The following is a 15,020-nucleotide window of genomic DNA, read 5'->3' as shown; positions in this document are numbered from 1 at the left end:
TCGTCTTCTTTCCTTCTCCTTCCACAGCTTTCTAAATCTTTATCCTGTCGTTTGCATCCCACCGAAGTTCCATCTGGTCTACTGACGTGTGTGTGTGTGTGTGTGTGTTTAAAGATTCTAAAATGGACATGAAACCACGGGCCATCCCTTAGCCTCAAAGGGCGAATCTCCCACCCCCCTTCTCACAGCGATGAGAACCTGACAGACCACATGCTGAAGAGCACCACAAGAACCCGTGCGCCTTTCCCCACCAGCTAGATGATACCCCAACCGTTTGCGAGCTGAAATCAAAAGCACAGCACTGCCTAAACAACCAAACCACACTATTAAAATGTCAAAAATATTTATTTCTGTTACGTCATTTCACAGAAGCAAGAATATCAATAAATAATAGAAAACACATCCAGTATACATAAATACTTATATAATTTATCACCGTATTAGGAACCTGTCTAATATATGTATACGTGTGTGACTCACACTCTATAGACTCATGGCTATTATTGTTAATGTCATCGTTATTTGGCATTAGTGCAACACAATCGGCCATAACCCTGGCAGTGCTTTCGAAGGTCTGGAGTGACTTTAACGCAAGAGCTCTTAAGTTTCCCTCACATGCCTCTGTCTGACTCGGTTTATGAAAAAAAGAGGTCAGTAGTAGGTTGGATTGTTTCCTTTGTGTGGGACTGTCAGAATACATGTTTGTGAGTTTGGTGAGGAAAGCCAGAGGGTGGTACCCAAAATGGTGTACTGATCTTCATGGGAGGGAACGCCTCACGTGCGACTGACTCCATTCCAGCCCTACTGGATTTATTAGAGACACAAAGTGAAGTTGTAACTGTTGCTCGGCTGATGCTACTGGCACACTGTCCAATGTTTGAAAACAAATTAAGTCAGTGGCAATGAACAGGGCGACTGTTCCTAATGTAAGAGAAGAAGGTGGGCCCCTCTAGCCCCCAGTTTGATATTGCCATAATTGGGGTGTAGGGGCCCCTCCAACCTGTCGACACAGATTCACATGAATCTGATGCACTAAAGACGGCTGTGCCTCTGAATATAATAATGTAAGCGTCTGAGAGGAAATGTGAAATACGTCACTCATCTTGTAAAGCTATAGTGTGCCATGTGTGTACTATATTTAGAAATGGGATTGCAAGTGTTTTAAAATTATGTTGTTTATCCGAGAGGGAGAGAAAGTGGGATTGTGGTGAGGTGATATGAATCAAAAAAGCATAAAACGAATAAAGGTCTTCAGAAAAAGGGAATATCAGAAATCACTTTAAAATGTTTAAAAGTGTCCAGTCAGCTCACAATAGACTGGGTTCATACATGGCATTCAGGTGCTAAGACAGAGCAGCGGGCACACATAAGTGGATGATGCACCTTCACCCCAAAACATACTTGACAACAGGCAAAGGATTTGGCAGAAGCTCAGAGTTGATATAGCTCAGTCTCTGGACACTGGCAGCTCATTTCAGCCACTGGGAGCTCATTTCAGCCACTGGGCAGGGAGTGGGCATCTGTGCCTGCCCTGGATACTAGTACAGTTGGATGTACAAAGATTACTGACTCAATGTCCACCATTCTCCTCTGCACAGTGACCCACTGCAGACATTGTGTAAGTTCTGAAAGTGTGTGTCTATACTAGCTGTGCTGTGTGCCAGAGAGAATGAGCTATTGTTTTCCCTCTGGTACTCTTTTGTAAGCCTGTACCATGTGATGACCAGACCAGGCAATCATGTACCTAAGATGGATGATGACCCCTCGTGCACAAAGAGTACAATAGACGAAGGACAAGAGCCAGATTGGAGCACAATATGAGGCCTGGCAAAAACTGTTCGGACCAGTTCCACACTGTATGAGGCTGCAACTAGAATGAGCCACGGGGGCTCTGTGTTGAGTTGTGGCAGCCCATGGAGCTCCGAAAGAAGCCCCCAGCCTGCAGCCTACCAGGGAAATGCCAGAGGGGCAGATTGGCAGTCCGGCCCCTTGGGAGTACTGAAGATGGAGACACCCTCTGGTAGGATTCATGACAGGCTGACCGTCTACCTCATTCCAAGCAACAGCATGTGCGTACCATGCGGTAATCCGGAGCAGGAGGGGCTGTGCCTGGCCTTCCTTACAGGATGTGACCTCATTACAGCCACTCTGTCAGCCACCATGATACAAAGGTGGCATTGAAGGACCAATCAGTAGACTGGAACTGAACACCAACAAGTGGCTAGAACGCATATTCTCTCGAAGTCCAGGGGCTGGAGCTATGATCTGCGTTGAAGACGGTTCAGGCGGGCCTTGACCCAAGGCGAGTTGGGGTCTGCGCAGACTTGGCGCTTTTTCTTTTTCATCACGAACCTGTGGGACATAAAATACAGGGTTGAGAATTGGGCATTGGACAGCACAGCAAACCCTGGATTTAGCACAGATATGCCAACAGTCAATGAGCAAAGACATCGGAGTTGTTGAAAAGATATACCCAACTCTGAACCCAACAACCTCCCAAACAACGGCACAGTCGGAGTGGGCGGACCTGGTGCGGTCATTTTCAAAGAAGGGGGCACAGAATTCATTAAAGTGAAAAGCCATATCAGTGCATTCGCCACTTCCTGCCCTCCCATAGGAGCGCCAATTGCCATCACTGCAATGAATTACATTGCGAGTTGATATAGAGATTTGTGTCATGCAAACACACACACCGCCATGTTGGAAAAGAATGCTCTGCTATCAGCACTGCTGCTCGTCCCATCCATGGCGCCTTCACCAGCTCATGTCCTATTGTCTGTATCCTTTGTGCCCCCTCAGCCCAGGCTGCACTGTCCCCCACTCTGCTGCCCGTGCCCCAGTCATGCCACAACAAAGGTGCTCCATTAACTGTGGCTCTCTCCTCTTCCAGCAGCCTTTTCACCTACACCCTTAGTACTCTGTACCCTTCCCTTTTCCCCACCCCTGCCAATGTCTGGGTTCTCCTACCCTCATGGGAAAAGTGCAGTCACCAATCACATCAAAGTCCACCTCTCCAGCTCTGATGTGCATTTATAGCCCTTTCCACCTACTCAGTCCCTTGCTCTTTCTCCTCCGCCGTCTGCATCCTGTTGGTGCTCTGTGCTGCTCTTTCCTCCGTATCCCACTGCCCGGGCCTTGCCCGTGTCCCATTCACCCCACCCCAAGTCGCTTCAGCGCCTACCTTCCTCTCCCTAACATACCTGTGTTCCATTCACCCTCTTCCATGTTGCTCCTTCATTTCCGCCCTCTTCCCAGCCTACTTTGCCTGCCCTGTTTGCAATGTGTCAGTGGGGCGTCACCCTGCATATACAGGACCCCAATAGTGCAAGTGCAGGAATCATGCCACATGCGGAAAGTCCCCAGGGTTCATTGAAGATGCAGTTACAGTGCCCAGGGGTTAATCATAAGGTTTTTAAGTGTTTACAGGATATAACAATTCATAACTTATATAACAGCCACGTTGCTGTTCCTCTGGTGTATCGCGTCTGTATTATTCAATACAGCAAGACATTCTGCATGCTAACCAAATGTTAACTTGAAGTATCATCTAAGTATGTAAATGCACTCTAATATATGTCAGATGTTATTTTCCAAGAAAATCATTTTGTGCGCCAGCGTGCTACATACAGAATAAAATATTATGTCTTAACAGTGAATGCTGTTGTATGTGGCTTTTGAACCAGCTGCCTTCAGTCTGCTTTTTAGAAGTGTCTTTCACAATTGTGTTCACTACACTGGAGTATTGCACATGTTTACGAATTGCAGTTGTGTCTGCGGATAATGTAGTTATCTCTAGGGTTGCAGCTGCTCTTCGGGGGGGTGGGGGGGAGAGAGAGAGAGAGAGACAGAGACAGAGAGACACAGAGAGAGAGAGAGAGAGAGAGAGAGAGAGAGAGACACACACACACACACACGCACACATATGCTGGTTGAAGGTTAAGATGGCAGAAGCAATATTCCAAGGGCACAGGCACAAGCCTTGCTCCAGCGAACCAGCAGCTTTTCTAGCTTTGAACGTCATAGTTTGGAGCTTGAAGTCGGTAAAAAATCCATTTCAAGATGGCCACCACACTCCTGTTCGTGTCGGGCGAACTAATGCCTTACCTACCTGAGTTTAGAACTAATTCCTTTTCTACATTTGCGTAGGTGAAATGAGGCCCGGCTACTTAAAAAATGTTTTGAGACCTTCACCCAAGCATCCATGCAGAGCCTGAAAGATCACCCTCATAAATCAATTGATTACCATGGGATGTTTTTAACGGTAAATAATTGTAAGAACCGTGAATGTGTCTGATATGCTTTTGTCTACCTTGGAGCTGACCATTGGAGCAGCCAGTTTTTCCATTGTAGGAAAATCAAATTGTAAACACAACGATAAAAAAAAAAATGGATGAAATCTTAGGGCCATATTATCAAGATCAGCGTTAAAATTATCGCCGCTTTAGCGGCCGGAAACTGCCGCTAAAGCGGCGATAATGGGCGTGATAATATGCCCTTGAGAATTCCCATAGAAGCACAGGTTGTGGTGTGAACATGGGCTTCTATGGGAATTCACAAGGGCATATTATCAAGCCCATTATCGCCGCTTTTCCTGCCGGCAAAGCGGCGATAATTTTAATCTTTTGATCTTGATAATATGGCCCTTAGGGACATATCAGCAAGGGCCTGAGATAATTATCGCTCAGCGCTTTTAGCAAGAGGATAATTATTGCAGAGCTAGCGTGCTATCAGCAACGCTCATCTCCCAAGCGATAGGTATCCATGTGTCAGCTGGAAAAAAGTGTGATTATCGCTGGAAATCCAGCGATAATCGCACTGCGACCAGCGATACCTTGCTGATAGGGCAGGGTGGTCTTAGCCATGTAATCCACCTCCCATTGGATTACATGGCTAAATCAGATTACAAGCAGGCGTAAGGAAAGTAGCGATTACTGTGGTTAGCGCTACTTTTCTTATCGCTCTGCTTGTTTGCGTGCAGCTTGATAATTGGAGAAATGTTGGTTAGCGACATTTCTCCAGTTATTTTGGCACGGAACGCCCACTTCGCATCTCATAAGAGATGCAAAGCTGGGCTTGGTTGTAAGGGGCGCTAAATCAGCAAAACAAGCGATATCGTGTCTTTGCTGATAAGGGGATGAAATTATCGCCGCTTTCGCCCGAAAACGGACGCAAAAGCGGTGATAATTTCATAGCGCCGCCTTGCTGATATGCCCCTTATTTCCATGAGTAGAACATCTCTACTATAGACTGTTATATAAGAAACATAGGGGCATATTTAAAACGGCGATAATGGGCTTGCTAATATGCGTTACAGAATTCCAATAGAAACCCAGGTTAGATGTGCAGGATATCTAACCTGGGCTTCTATTGGAATTCTATAACGCATATTATCAAGCCCATTATCGCCGTTTTAGCAGCAGTTTCCTGCCGCTAAAACAGCGATAATTTTGTCGCCGGTCTTGCTAATATGCCCCAAACTTTTTAATCGAATTGCGAAATGAAGCAATACTAGTTTATGTGTACTTTTACACTCAGCATTCTGCAGCACAATGTTATACTTTTCTCTTCAGAAACATGTACCATCGTATTCCAAAAATGGTGAATTCTGTGAAGCTACTATCGCGCTTTGCATAATGTTTGCATGTTGGGGAGTCAGGCGAGCCTGCACTCTTCTAGGTAGTTTATTGTGGAGATTTTTCAGATCAGCTTTCCATTTCCAAAGGTTTTACTACCGTTGAAAGTAGAAATAGAAAGTGGCACCACTGTGAAACAGTCATTCAAACGTTCATTTTTTTCTTGGCCAAACCTAATTGGTCTGGCTTTCAAGGTGCTAAGGCGAACACGCACAGGCATGCAAGAATGCGGTTTGCATGACAGGCCACTTACTAGCCACACCATTTAGCTTTGTCAGTGCTCGTTTATTATTTGTGTATAGCTAAAGGGGTTGCGCCCTCAAGGGGAGTGCAGCCGCGTTGAACTTGGTACAAACAGCAGATTTGGAGCCACACTGCACCATGCAGGCGATTCTGGCCCTCTTCAGGGTGCCCGGAGGGAACGGGGTGTGGAGGGGTGGGGTTCTCCCCCAAGCAAACTTTGAAAAATTTAGATGAAGCATAGGGGCGCAACTTTTGTAATACCTTGACTAGAAAGTTATCATAGGTTTTACATGAAGTTCTGAAGGGGAACTTAACGAAATGTTCAAACGCGTTACAGTCTGCCAAGGAGTCGACATGCTTGCCCATGTCTCTTACTAGACTCCCGATACCGAACACTGGGTGCCAGGTGCATCAAGGGCTTGCGTTGCCAGGTGCATCAAGGGCTTGTGGTGCCAGATTCATCAAGGCTTGCGTTGCCAGGTGCATCAAGGGCTTGTGGTGCCAGGTGCATCAAGGGTTTGCGGTGCCAGATTCATCAAGGGCTTGCGGTGCCAGGTGCATCAAGGGCTTGCGGTGCCAGGTGCATCAAGGGCTTGCGGTGCCAGATTCATCAAGGGCTTGCGGTGCCAGGTGCATCAAGGGCTTGCGGTGCCAGGTGCATCAAGGGCTTGTGGTGACAGATTCATCAAGGGCTTGCGGTGCCAGGTGCATCAAGGGCTTGCGGTGCCAGATTCATCAAGGGCTTGCGGTGCCAGGTGCATCAAGGGCTTGCATTGCCCTTGCGTCACGCAAGGTGATGCAAGGTAATGCAAGTCCTTAAGTCAGATAGGTAGCGCAAGTCGCTGCCTTGTGTACTCTACGTTGGGAAGGCCTTCCATAGGTGGAGCGTGGATGGTCCCACTCAGAGTCCCATTTTCACGCATTCCCAAATTTACTAACACTTGTGAACCTGGGAATACGTCAAAATGCCATGCCTTCCCAGGTGAGGCGTAACAGGAAAAATATGTTTATTTCTCCTCGTTACTTCCTCTTTCTACATGTGCAACATTCTGCAGCGAACATAGAAAAAGGAAAATGCCTCCGGAAGGTGTTTTGTCAAGAAGGTGTCCTGAAGCACAGGAACCCTTGCACCATGACGCAAGCGTGCCTGCAGGGTCGTCGTTTGGCAGCCACAAGTGTGCTATGCAGAGCAGAGAGAGCAGGAATGCGCCATATGTTAGTAATTATAGTGCATTCCTACCCTCTCCATTTGACGCACCGCAGCGCAGTCAGTTGTCTTGCTGCATTGAGCCAAATGTTAATAAATCTGGTCCTGGGTACATAGCTGGTGGATATATAGGTGTGCCACACAGAGCCTACATACATACTACTTTGCCTACAAGCATAGAACATTTAACTTGTCCATATACATATTCTGCAGTGAAACTTTGTCACAGCATATACTCTGTTACTCAGGTTTTACTACTTAATGACAAGTCTGCACACTCTATACAACATCAGTATGCAGCAACATGTGTTTTCCTCACTTAGGGACTCATTGATAAGTTGGCAAGTGACACTCGTTCCGCCAGGGGGCCAGAGTAAAGTACACTGCCCCCCTGGCAGAGGGACCGCCTGCCACATTTATAAATGGCCTCAAGAAGGTGGTCAATTATAATGCATGGTCAGGAACTGCCGCCTATGCATTTACCTGTTTGGTACAGGGACACGTGAGCATGACATAGCCCTGCAACAAACTGTTTTCTTTTTTAATTTTCAAAAAGAAAATCCCGAAACTGGATTTTCTTTTTGCAAATAAAAAATATAATGTTACCCTTGTCATGGGCAGTGAGGCATTATTAGCATTTTACTGTCTGGTTTGCCTGGCGGTGACGGACAGCAAACAAATGGCTATATGTTCACCCATCCTGATTGGGTGGGAGGACATATAGTCATTTCTCCGACAGTCCCAACTCCGTCAGGCCATTTTCGAGAAATAAACCTATGGTCCACCTACATCTAATTCAGGCAGGCGGACCATTCTGCTGGCGGGAAGGATATTCTTCCACTGTTGAAACGGAGTGGCCTTACCGCCAACAAATAAATGAGCCCCTTATTCTCTGGCTCCGCAAGAGAAGTGGTAACTAGTTGGTACACTGAACTGTACTGGAACAAATGGTAATGAAAAAACTTTACCAGCCAAAACATGTTTCTCGGTGGCTGGGCTGTTGCCCATGGAACTAGGGCTGGTGCAGTTCCCTTATTGCTCTTATATAGAATTAGAAACAATGGATCTCATGGACAGCTGGGTTGTCAAGTCAGACCTAGTAAGTCTCATTTGCCATGGCAACCACCACTCCTCTGTTCATCTAAAGCACACCTCGTTGCTTGGTGTGTTGTGTGTTCCTGCCTACAGGGTCTGCTCTGTGTCACTGCTATTGGATCTGTGGGTGGCACTGCTGCATTGATCTATTGTGTGTCAGTACTCACTGGGTATTTTGACTGTCACTAGTGGCATGGGGCACATTATGTATTTTCTAGTAGCACACATCGTGTGCCAATACTGGCAGGGTACGATTTGTTTCTCTACTGGCTTGGTGTCCTGTGTGTCACTGTTGGCATGCTGTGTAGCTAGGTGTACTGTGTGTCACAGTTGGCATGCTGTGCTGTATGGCTGGGTGTACCGTGTTTCACTGTTGCCATTCTGTGTGGCTGGGTGTACTATGTGTCAATGTTGCCTGCTGTGCTGTGTGACCGTGTGTCACTGTCGGCATGCTGTGTGGCTAGGTGTAATGTGTGTCACAATTGGCATGCTGTGCTGCATGGCTGGGTGTACTGTGTGTCAATGTTGCCATTCTGTTGGGCTGGGCGTACTACGTGTCACTGTTGGCATGCTGTGTGCGACTCTGTGGCACTGTTGATGTGCTGTGTTGCTGGGTGCACTGTATGTCACTGTTGGCATGTTGTGCTGTGTGACTGTGTCACTGTTGATGTGCTATGTGGCTGGGTGTACTGTGCGTCACTGTTGGCATGCTGTGCTGTGTGGCTGGGTGTCCTGTGTGTCACTGTTGCCATTCTGTGTGGCTGGGTGTACTATGTGTCACTGCTGGCATGCTGTGCTGTGTGATTGTGTGTCACTGTTGATGTTCTGTGTTGCTGGGTGCACTGTGCATCACTGTTGGCATGCTGTGCTGTGTGGCTAGGTGTAGTGTGTGTCACTGTTGGCATACTGTGCTATCTGTCAGGGTGTACTGTGTTTCACTGTTGGTATGTTGTGTTGTGTGACTGTGTGTACTGTGTGTCACTGTTGCTGTGCTGTGTTGCTGGGTGTGCTGTGTATCACTGTTGGCATTATGGACTGTGTGACTGTGTGTCAATGTTGCTGTGCGTGCTGTGTATCACTGTTGGCATTATGTACTGTGTGTACTGTGTGTCACTGTTGGTATGCTGTGCTGTGTGTCACTGTTCGTGTGCTATATTGCTGGTTGCACTTTGTATCACCGTTGGCATGCTGTGCTGAGTGCTCTGTGTGTCACTGTTGCTCTTCTGTGTTGCTGGGTGTCCTGTGTCCCACTGTTGGCATGCTGTGCTGTAAGACTGTGTGTACTGTGTGTCACTGTTGATGTTTTGTGTTGCTGGGTGCACTGTGTATCACTGTTGGCATGCTGTGCTGTGCTGTGCTGTGTGGCTGGACACCTGTGTGTCACTCTTGGCATGCAGTGTGGCTGAGTGTACTGTGTGTCACTGTTGGCGTGCTGTGTGGCTGCGTGTACAGTGAGTCACTGTTGCTGTGTTGTGTGGCTGTGTGTCCAGTGTGTCACTGGTAGGGGAGTGTACCACGTGGCACTACAGGGAGATGTACTTGTTTGCTGTTGGCCTGCTCCTGGTAGGATGTGTTATGTGCCTTTCTTGACACGATCTGTCATGTTCTCTTGTTGGATGGATGTGTTGCGCAGACAGATTGTGTGATGTGTGTCCCTACTGACAGGATATGCTGCGTGTCACCATTGACAGTGTTTTCTACGTTAGAAGTGTCATAAGGGTGCATGTTCGTGTTGGCAGAGTGTACAATGTGTGCCCCTTCTGGCAGGAAGTGTTGTAAGCCAATGCAGCAGTGTGTGTTGTGTGATACTCCTATTAGCTAGGTGCTGCCACTCGCAACTGGCAGTATATTGTTCGCGCTACTCGAGCCTGGAGGGTGCATGTTACGGTTGGCACTGTGTCCACTGCCAGGCATGTGCGTTGTGTTTTATTAATGCGGTGCTGGCAGGGTGTATTCTGTGTCGCTGCTGAAGTTGTTGATGGCTCTTCAGGCTGTGTATATATGTTTTTGATCACTGCGGATAGGGGAGGCTGCAGCTCTGTATCGCTGCTGCTTGGTCTGCTGTGTGTCACTGATGGCAGGAAGAACTGTGGCTTCCTATTGGCAGGGTTTGCTTTGGGTCACTGTTGACATGACATGTTGTGTGTGTGTCACTGTTTCTTGAGGAGGAATTGTGGGCCATTCTTGCTGGGTCGTGTGATTTCCTTTCTACAGAGTTGAGAATGAAATACTTACACCACGGCGTGTGTCTTGGTGCACTGGCTGTTGTCGATGGTGTAGTATGTCTTCACTTTCTTTAGTTGGACGGGCTTCTTCTGGTATTTCGTACAGCAGGTGATGGGCGCGTTCGACGCCACTGTAGAGAACAGAGAGTCGGGTCTCATTAAAGGGTATTCGCACTGTCACAATAAATAGACACGTCAAAGTCAACGGCATCCCCGCGAAACATCAGCTCTGAAATAGGACAGACTGAAACTACATCTTAGCTAAAGCCCCCCATACCTGGTCCCGTGGTACGCGCTCATCTCCCGCTGATGAAACTATGCAAATACGCACCCATCCATACCTTCACCCTCACCTGCTGCTCTTGTAGAGATGACATCTAAATGCATCCCGCCAACACCTCTCCAGTCCTCCTGCCTGACAACGCCCCAATAATAGCACCTATTTATAGCGCTTACAAAATGCAGAAGTGCTACCTAACACATATTATTAATGGTTGTTTTTTGTGCGGTTTTATTTAGCGCTAATTCAACCCATATGTATCAACACATTTGCCCATAGTCACAGAATGGGCAAAACCCTTTGATAAATCTGGCCCTAAGTGCGTTGCATGAGCACCAGTTGCGTCACATTAGGACATATTCATTCATTTTTTTTAGGCACGGGGAGATTAAGTGATTTGCCCAGAATCACACGATCTTGAGCCGATGCCGAGACTGGAACCTGGTTCTCCACAACATGCCCGCCCCCAAAATATCTCTGAAAGAAATCGTTCTCATGAACGACTCTTCCAAATCACCCTCCTCATAAACTACCGCCCACAGACTAACAACTTCACGTCTCGCAATCACCGAAAGGGGTTAGGGGGGTTGTGGGCTGGACAGGCTACACCCTGGGACAGCGCATGTTAATCTAACAAAAACACCACACACACGGACAATGTCGTCTAACTAAATGCAATCACTGAATCTGCATACATATATTTACTTAATACTTCTTCTTACAGTATTTGCAACCATGGAGCAATTGTTGCAATTAATTAGCACATATACTAATGCACACTATATTGACCTCAGAAGTATGAAAGGGTGATTGAGATTCTCATGTGGGGCCAACTGGTCGCTCACAGATCTCAGCATCAGGCGCATGTACCCGCCGAGCTATCATGTCGAGAGTGAGGACAAGGTCGGTTCACTCACCGGGGGCAGCATGGAGCTCGTGGCACAGAACTAGGGAGAGCAGCGCACACGGCAGCAGGAGGTTCATGGCAGCTTCTTGTTAGGTTCGGGCCTCTGCGGGTCTGGTCTCTTTGAGATAGTGAGCCCGAAGCCCGCGCGGCCTCCATATATCCTGCAGGGAACGGAAATCCCCGCAAACTTCCCAGAGCTGATGAAACAGAGGTTACAGGATGAACGGAGGGGGCGGGAACTAAGAGGCTGGAATCTCCCGGCCACGTGAGCGCTGTTACTGCTCAAAACGCCATTTTTACACCTAGCGTCATAAAACACGCCCACACGTGCAGCGCCAAGACTGTGCGGGGCTTTCTTCTGTTCTTACACGATATGAGTTCTGTCCAGTAGTGTGGGGAGGGGCAGTGGGACAGAGCGGGCTTGCTCTTCAAAAGGCCAGACTTCATCCAGAACTTTGAGTGGGATGAAAAATGTAGGGGGATCGCTAGATAATTAAATATATATATATATATACATATATATATATATATATATATATATATATATATATATATATATATATATATATATATATATATATATATATATATATATATTTATTTATACATACAAATTGTTAGACCTGGCACCATTGGCGTGGGTCCCCCTTCCATTTTTCGCTGTTGTCTCCTCTGTTTTTGCTGGTGTTAGATGCTCTGGGTGCTGTGCCACTGCCCTTCAATGCCACAGAGCGAATGCTCCCTGTGTAAAGATGACATGTGAATTGGTATATCCCTAATTGGCTTATTTGGTTCGCCTGTTAGTCCCTAGTAGCGTGGCCTGTGTGTGCCCAGGTCTGGTAAACCAAATGCTGCTGGTGGGCCTGCAGCGCTGGTTTGCGCCACCCACAGAAACAGCTTGTAGAGCAGAGCTTTCCAAAGTATGTGTCGCGACACGTTACTGTGTCGCCTGACCTTCGTGGGTGTGTCGCGCAACAGGAGCCTTGGCCCTCGCAGTGAGGGCTTGAAGGCAGGGGCGCAACGGAATTGAGCTCAAAGAGCTGTCTGTGTGTGTGCGCGCCCAGGCTGAGACAGCTTCCCACACACACAGACAGCTTTGAGATTATCGCAGCCGCACCCGGGTACTTCACAGGTCTTTACAAGACCATTAACGAGGCTTTGTTTTTTTTTTTCACCCCTCCATCTCCACATGGCGAAAGGGACAAATCCTTTGTTTGTCACCGGTAACCTTTGCCGACTGTCCTGCTGCGTGGATATTTCCTTTTCTATGCAGTGCAGGAGAAAAGAAGTTTGTTTATTCCTGTCACCTTTCCCGACCCCTGCAGCAGTTTATCACACCAGGCTGTGACACAGTTTGACTAATAAAGTAGGTAGGAGAATTTGTCACTATTTGTTTTTCGATTTAAAATGTGCACAGGACCAGCAGGACACATACTTTGTGCGTGCTTCATTTAAACAATTTTTTTATCATTATCATGACCGATGCAGGATTAAATAAGACAACACAACATGCCCAGATAACGCTGGTGATTAATGATCCTGCTGGAGGGCAATCGTTTGTCTGTCCGTAGTTTTTAAATGCAGATCAACTGTATTTTATGTGGAAGCTCAGTGGGTTACTGCCTTTGTCACAGAGATCCTTGTGCTACTTGCAGTTCAGAAGTTACAATCCTAACATAGGACAGTGACCAATGAACTGTCACCAAAGAGCTGCATACAAACATGAATGGTGTAGTTAGAACTTCGCTTATTTTTGTTTTGTGATATAGTTAGAACTTCCTCAGTCTTTCATTATTCTAATGTTGCTGAAATGAGTATGTTTGGGCAGATATACATTTTTATCAGTAAAGCTGACCCCCATGTAATACTCTTTAAATCCTAAAGTTGTTTCCCCACACCAAACCCTCTTAAAATATATTGCCCACCAGTATGTATGACGTGATTCATACACCTTGTAATCCTCATTGGCTTATGTGACATTCCCTGTAGACTGATTTATATACTTGTATGACTCATTGTCTCTGTATAATGTGTGCGTGGTGTAAAGTACTGACACACACTACACTGACATGAGTAGCGCTGTGCAACAAATGAAATGCATATGAGAGAGGGGCTACGTAAAGATGAGGGGCACTGTTGGAGGGTGGCAGCGAGGGAATCTGAGGAGGAGGTGGTGGTGGGAGGGGCTATGGAGCAATGAGGGGCACTGTTGGAGGGCGGCAGTGAGGGAATCCGAGGAAGAGGTCATGGGGTGGAGGGGGGGAGCTAGGGAGAGACGAGGAGCACTGGTGGAGGGTGGTAGAGAGGGAGTCTGAGGAGGAGGTCATGAGGGGGAGGGGCTACAGAGAGATGAGGGGCACTGGTGGAGGGTGACAGTGAGGGAATCCGAGGAGGAGGTCACGAGGGGGAGGGGCTATGGGGAGATCAGGGCCACTTGTGGAGTGTGGCAGTGAGGGAATCCGAGGAAGAGGTCAATAGGGGGGCAACTATCAATTATTTAACAAATCCTCTCAATTATCTCACAGCTTTAATGACTGCCGCTGAAAACAAAAACTAAAAATCAATATTAGTCACTGCCAGTAGCACAAGAAACCAAACATGAAAGTTATATGTTTGTTTAGCAGGTCTATCGTAAGTACATTTGAGCTCATTACAATATTTAACAAATTAGATTTTGCTTCGGGGTTGTGCAAAAAAATTATGCAACCCCGATGCAAAATCAGGGCCTTAACATGTATTTATTTTTTTAAATCCTGCCACAAAGAAACTGGCAACAAGGAGAAATGCGGCAGTAAATCTGTTCTACTCAACTGGTTGCAAAGTCTGTATTTTAAAATATCATGGGGTTAAGGCACCTGTGGCAGAGATCTTTGTGTGCTCAGTAAAGCTCAGGGAATAATAATAATGGTAAAATAACTATTTGCTGGAGAGGTTTGTGTTTTGTCTAGTCCCAGTTTTGGATCAAAGTAGCATTGAGGGTTAATAGGTCTCCTGGAAAGCACACTATGTAACGCGCAGATGACAGATTTTTATTGTATGTAAATGGGCAAGTGAGTTAGCGCTTTGAACACAGAGATCCTTTTGTTACTTGCAGTTCATACATTGTAATTCTTCTAATATAGCACAGTGAGCCAAGAAGGACATGTGGCTCCTACACCTTGTAACTCTCCCCATCTTATGTAACATTCCCTTGATTTACACACATCATTTATTGTCAATGTATAATGTGTATGTATAAAGCACTCTGACACTACAATGGGATTAGTAGCACTATAGCGCTGTAAAAGAAACAAAACAAAATAGTGGCATTTAAATTGTTTGTGTAAATACTGGGACAGACTAACAAATCTGACATTCCTACACACATGCATATCTCTTATATAAAAGGACTGAACAAAGTCAAAAGCATGCCTGCCTCTTGTGTGATGTG

At 46.6% G+C, this 15,020-nt stretch overlaps 1 protein-coding gene across 1 annotated transcript; it reads right to left on the bottom strand.

Moving 5' to 3' along the window:
- Nucleotides 1–326: 326 nt before the first annotated feature.
- Nucleotides 327–11,861, bottom strand: LOC146859013 (C-C motif chemokine 4 homolog). The gene is made up of 3 exons (XM_085649655.1): nt 11,601–11,861; nt 10,414–10,534; nt 327–2,352 (listed from the first exon to the last, which is right to left on the bottom strand). The coding sequence occupies exons 1-3, from the start codon at nt 11,665–11,667 to the stop codon at nt 2,259–2,261; spliced, it is 282 nt and encodes a 93-aa protein (XP_085505781.1). The 5' UTR covers nt 11,668–11,861; the 3' UTR covers nt 327–2,258.
- Between the last annotated feature and the right edge of the window lie 3,159 nt (nt 11,862–15,020).

Source organism: Triturus cristatus, chromosome 3_2 (assembly GCF_964204655.1).
Source record: "Triturus cristatus chromosome 3_2, aTriCri1.1, whole genome shotgun sequence".
In the NCBI taxonomy this organism is placed as follows: Eukaryota; Metazoa; Chordata; class Amphibia; order Caudata; family Salamandridae; genus Triturus; species Triturus cristatus.
This window is presented reverse-complemented; position numbering and strand designations above follow the sequence as displayed.

Coding starts and splice junctions, on each gene's coding strand:
- LOC146859013 (XM_085649655.1), bottom strand. CDS start 11,667: ATGAACCTCCTGCTGCCGTGTGCGCTGCTCTCCCTAGTTCTGTGCCAC. Junction 10,535..11,600: donor CGAGCTCCATGCTGCCCCCG/GTGAGTGAACCG, acceptor TGTTCTCTACAG/TGGCGTCGAACGCGCCCATC. Junction 2,353..10,413: donor ACCAAGACACACGCCGTGGT/GTAAGTATTTCA, acceptor TATGTCCCACAG/GTTCGTGATGAAAAAGAAAA.